The sequence below is a fragment of the Quercus suber genome, unplaced genomic scaffold, assembly GCF_002906115.3.
Source record: "Quercus suber isolate HL8 unplaced genomic scaffold, Cork oak 2.0 scaffold_839, whole genome shotgun sequence".
NCBI classification, from domain to species: domain Eukaryota; kingdom Viridiplantae; phylum Streptophyta; class Magnoliopsida; order Fagales; family Fagaceae; genus Quercus; species Quercus suber.
The window spans coordinates 84715-89151 of record NW_027070269.1 but is presented as its reverse complement, the minus strand read 5'-3'; the positions used below and the strand labels follow the sequence as shown (position 1 = coordinate 89151).

Here is a 4437-nt window from a genome sequence, read left to right as displayed (position 1 = left end):
TATCTTCACAATCTTGCAGTTGTGCATACCCTTTTGAGCCCAGCTTTTGGGCTTGGTAACCGTACAATATATATGAAAATATTTAATGTGGTTAAACCAACTCTAAACTTATGTTCATGATCGAAAATCCATTAACAATACGGATTCAACCACTCTCAACTAATCTTCACAATTAAATAAACTCACTTTCACAAACATCACTTACGAACTCAACCTCCCAAATCCTCTCACAATCAAACAAATTAACCCACAGACCTCTTATACATACAAACTCACAATAAAAAGGCTCCAATATATCTCTCACATGTACATAATAAACAAACTCGCACGCGGGTATCTTCTAATTCTAAAATTACTACTAAACTATTCTTTGAAAAAACACACAAGTTCTTCTAAGAATTGGAGTAAAATGTAGAATAATTTATTCTATGTGGGTATCTATCTTTCAATCCTAAAAGGATTACTAAATTTCGTTTCACATTAAGAAAATCCAAAACCAAATCAGACTAGGAAGTCGAGTCAAATTGTAACACTCACTTTAATGTAAAATAAAATAAATAAAAATGGTAGGCTTTTTTAAGTTTTGCTAAGTAGACTATTATAAGTCAAGTCAAGTCAAGTCAACAAGTCAGCTGAGTCAGCTGACTATTCAGCTAACGTTGATTGTCCATGTAATTTCTTGAAAACGACCACATTCAGATATGGATTGAATACTCCAAGTAGGAAAGCAGTCACAAACTCACACATCAGCCACGTATCTCCCTCGTTTGCCTTGTTCTTATCTTTATATTCATATAATTACAATACGATTTTTTTTTTTTTTTTTTTTTTTGTGAGAATCAATTAGAATACGAATTGATGGAACAAAATTAAACCAATATTGACAACTTTTATATTTCTTTTCTTTTCTTTTTTTGGTTGAGATATGGACTGCTTAATTAAATTAGTATTCAGTATTTTCTCAAAAATACTATGCAGTTAAACCAATATTGACAAATTTTATATATCTATTCTTTTCTTTTTTTGGTTGAGATATGGACTACTTAAATTAGTATTCAGTATTTTCTCAAATTTAAAAATAGTATTCAGTAGGATGCTTTTCATTTTCTATCACACCCATTGTATATTTTAAATTCTGTTAGTACCCGTTCAACCAATGACAAGTTTAGAACAAAAGTAAGTATAATAATTCTACAGTCTCAAAAAATTTAACAAAATACTTTGTATAAAAAATATAAATAGTAAATATTATAAATGGTAAATAATAAAGTGCTATTAGTTGTATGCCTAGATAAGAATCGGTAAAACTTTTTAAAGAAATGCAAAATCAATTATAAAGTGAGGAAGCTAACTTTTGCGATGGTGCATGGATAATGATGACCTATGCTATATATATATATATATATGTATTAATAGTCAAAATTTAGAAAAAATTCAATTAGATTTTAATTGGATTTTTAATTTTGTGCTACGTGTTATTTAATTTTTAATTTTGTGCTAAGTGAATTATTTAGTGTAAAAATTGAAGAGTCCAAATTCAATTAGATTTTAAATTGGATTTTAATTGGAGTCCAATTTTTAGCCACATGTTCATTTAAGTTTTAAATTTTTGTGGCAAATGAAGTATTGGGTGTGAAAATTGAAAAGTCTAAAACCAATTAAATTATAAATTTATATATATATATATATATATAGATAGATAGATATGAGAAATCATTACATATTTTAGAAATATATGGTTTTAGAAAAAGTGTAAGTTACTATCATGTATAATTTGAATTTCTTCTTTGAGAAATTGTATAATTGTGATTTTTTTTTTAATTGAACCTATGCACATACATAGGACTGCACACTAGTATATATAAAATAGCTAAGAGATTAAAAAATTATCTTATAGATGGTCTTATAAGTACCAGTGGTTATACTTTCAAATAATAATAATAACAATCATGTTTATTTCAAAAATGGAAATCAAATTGTTTTGGAAAGTGATCTCTCTCTCTCTCTCTCTCTCTCTCTCTCCTTCATGTCTTAATTAATTAATTAATTAATGCCTAATCTCACACATACATAGACATACAAAAAATCTTAATATGAGAAGTAAAAATCATCTGTCTCGTTTTTGGTATTTTATTTTATATTCCACCAATTACATAATACTATGAGTTTTTTTTTTTTTACTAGTACGGAAAAAAAATAAAAACTTATGAAAAGTTGTGATTAAATATTAGGTTTAAGTTTGATTTTATTCACTACCATATACCCTTAGTGTGATGATCACTCTACGAGTATAAATGCTTGTGGAATATAGGAGTAAGGGTTGGAGTTTAAGTCTCTAGAGGGAAGTTTTACACACATATATACTTAGATTAGGTTAGAGTAGAATTTTTATCTTATATTAAAAAAATCTGATTCCATTCAAAACTTTTCATTTAATATACTAAATTAACTACGTGCACATAATTTGGAGTACAGAAATTTTAAGTGAAAAGTGGTCATAATTTGAAAGTACATGAATCAAATATCAACCTTTTTTTTTTATTAATATTACAATTATTATAAATTTAATTATACTATAAGTGATGTTTAATATTACGATTATTATAAATTTTATTATACTATAAGTGATGTGTTTGACTTTAGTGAAAGAGTGTAATTAAAGTGTGTATATGTTTAACAATTAGTTTGTTTCTCAACAAAAAGAAAAAAGTTTTGAAGATGTGGCAAATTTTAAATAAAAAATGAAAATTTTTTTTGCTAATATTTAATTTGATACTAATTACATTTATTCCGAGGTCGTTTTATAAGAATTTTATATTAAAATTGATAATAAAGTAATATTTTTCTATAGTCGTCCGTTGTGACCACACGCTACCTTGATACATTTAAAGATTTTCATGTAGCCATTATGACGTTACTAAGGTGTGAACCTCGAGACTTCCAAAAGCCGTAACAACTCTCCGAAGAGACCTATAAATAGCAGTATCATCTCTTGACTCTTGACTCTTGCACCGAAAACCTCAAAACAACAAGAGTTCTCTCTCTCCCCCCATCTTCAAATACCATTCTATCCCACAAGGTGTGAGCCGTGAGGCTTTTGGTCCATCACCATATATTATCGTTTCTAAAAAACCGAAACCATGAAGGTATGCAAGATGTCTATGCTATTAAAAAATAAATATACTTTCCTATAATTCAAAGTTGCTTCATTTGTGATTATTATTCTTTTGTTTCTTCAGCAAACGGTGGTCCTCCAGGTTACCATGGATGGGCAGAGGTGTTGTTTGCGCATTATGAAAGGCGACCATGCTCGCAAAAAAGCCATGAGGATTGCTGTTGGCCTTGCAGGTAACAAAACCCACGCTGTATTGTATTACAAAATTTGTAATACTACAAACCCCAATTGAACCTATTTATTATAGCTGTTAATTAAGTTGTTGATGCATGTGACATTTGCAGGAGTGGAATCAGCAACTATAAAAGGGCAAGACAAAGACCAAATAGAGGTTAAAGGCGAGGGGATTGATACCGTTAAGCTTGCAACGTTACTAAGGAAGAAAGTAGGGCATGCAAACATAGTTAGCGTTGCAGAAGAGAAGAAAGATGAGAAGAAAGAAGAGAAAAAAGATGAACTGAAGATACAGTACATGGTTGGGCCTCCTAGTTATGGTTTGCCTCCATACACATACTATGAGATTCCCAGATATGATGACACACCTTCTTGCTCCATAATGTAATTTTGTACCAACCATCAGCAAAAGTAACAACAAAGAGGGAGGCACTTGAAGGGTTAAACTATATATCTTCTGGTCTTCATGATGATGTTATTTTTCTCTCCTCATAGAGAACTTCAAATAAGTATAGTTTTAGTTGTTTACCGTTTGAAAACAAGGACAATTTAGCCACACTAGAAATTGTAAGTTAATTGTTGTTGGTATTTCTATTGCAAGTTGATGAGAATGAATTACAAAGTATTATTAACGGTGGGCTCATATAAAAATTAATAATAATATATTAATATAATATTTGTGAAATTTACTGTAACATTGCTCGTCTAGATAGTTTGGGCAGGCTTGTTTTTGGTCACATGTGTTTACACATTGACGCCATTTCATGTAACCTTAGCTCCACTCAAGTCTCAAACACAAAATTGGACTGATTCAAATAGTTCTATGGAAAATTGTTTACTTTCATGACTTCTATGGAAAAGGCCGAAAGACTTCTTCATTGGAAGGTGTCAAAGTCCATCATGCAAAGTAATACTTAAAGGGCTTTTGTTAACGGGTGCTGTACTTAAGATTTACTTTAGTTTGCAGGCTATTACTGAAATAGCCTTACTTTAATGAAAAAAAATCAAGAAAACGTCCACACCTGAATGATGTGCGTCAGGCAGCATTGGAAACATAAAATTTTGCATTATTTTACTTAAATACTCTC

The 4437-nt window shown here is 29.7% G+C and overlaps 1 protein-coding gene across 1 annotated transcript; it reads left to right on the top strand.

Annotated features, from left to right (window-relative positions):
- Positions 1-3007: 3007 nt before the first annotated feature.
- LOC112003298 (heavy metal-associated isoprenylated plant protein 46) lies at positions 3008-4193 on the top strand. Its single transcript, XM_024035486.2, has 3 exons — positions 3008-3146; positions 3240-3348; positions 3460-4193. The coding sequence occupies exons 1-3, from the start codon at positions 3141-3143 to the stop codon at positions 3735-3737; spliced, it is 393 nt and encodes a 130-aa protein (XP_023891254.1). The 5' UTR covers positions 3008-3140; the 3' UTR covers positions 3738-4193.
- The last annotated feature ends 244 nt before the right edge of the window (positions 4194-4437 follow it).

Bases quoted from the DNA above. Each gene is read 5' to 3' on its own strand.
- LOC112003298 (XM_024035486.2), top strand. The intron at 3,349-3,459 runs GTAACAAAACCC...TGACATTTGCAG, and splicing joins GATTGCTGTTGGCCTTGCAG to GAGTGGAATCAGCAACTATA.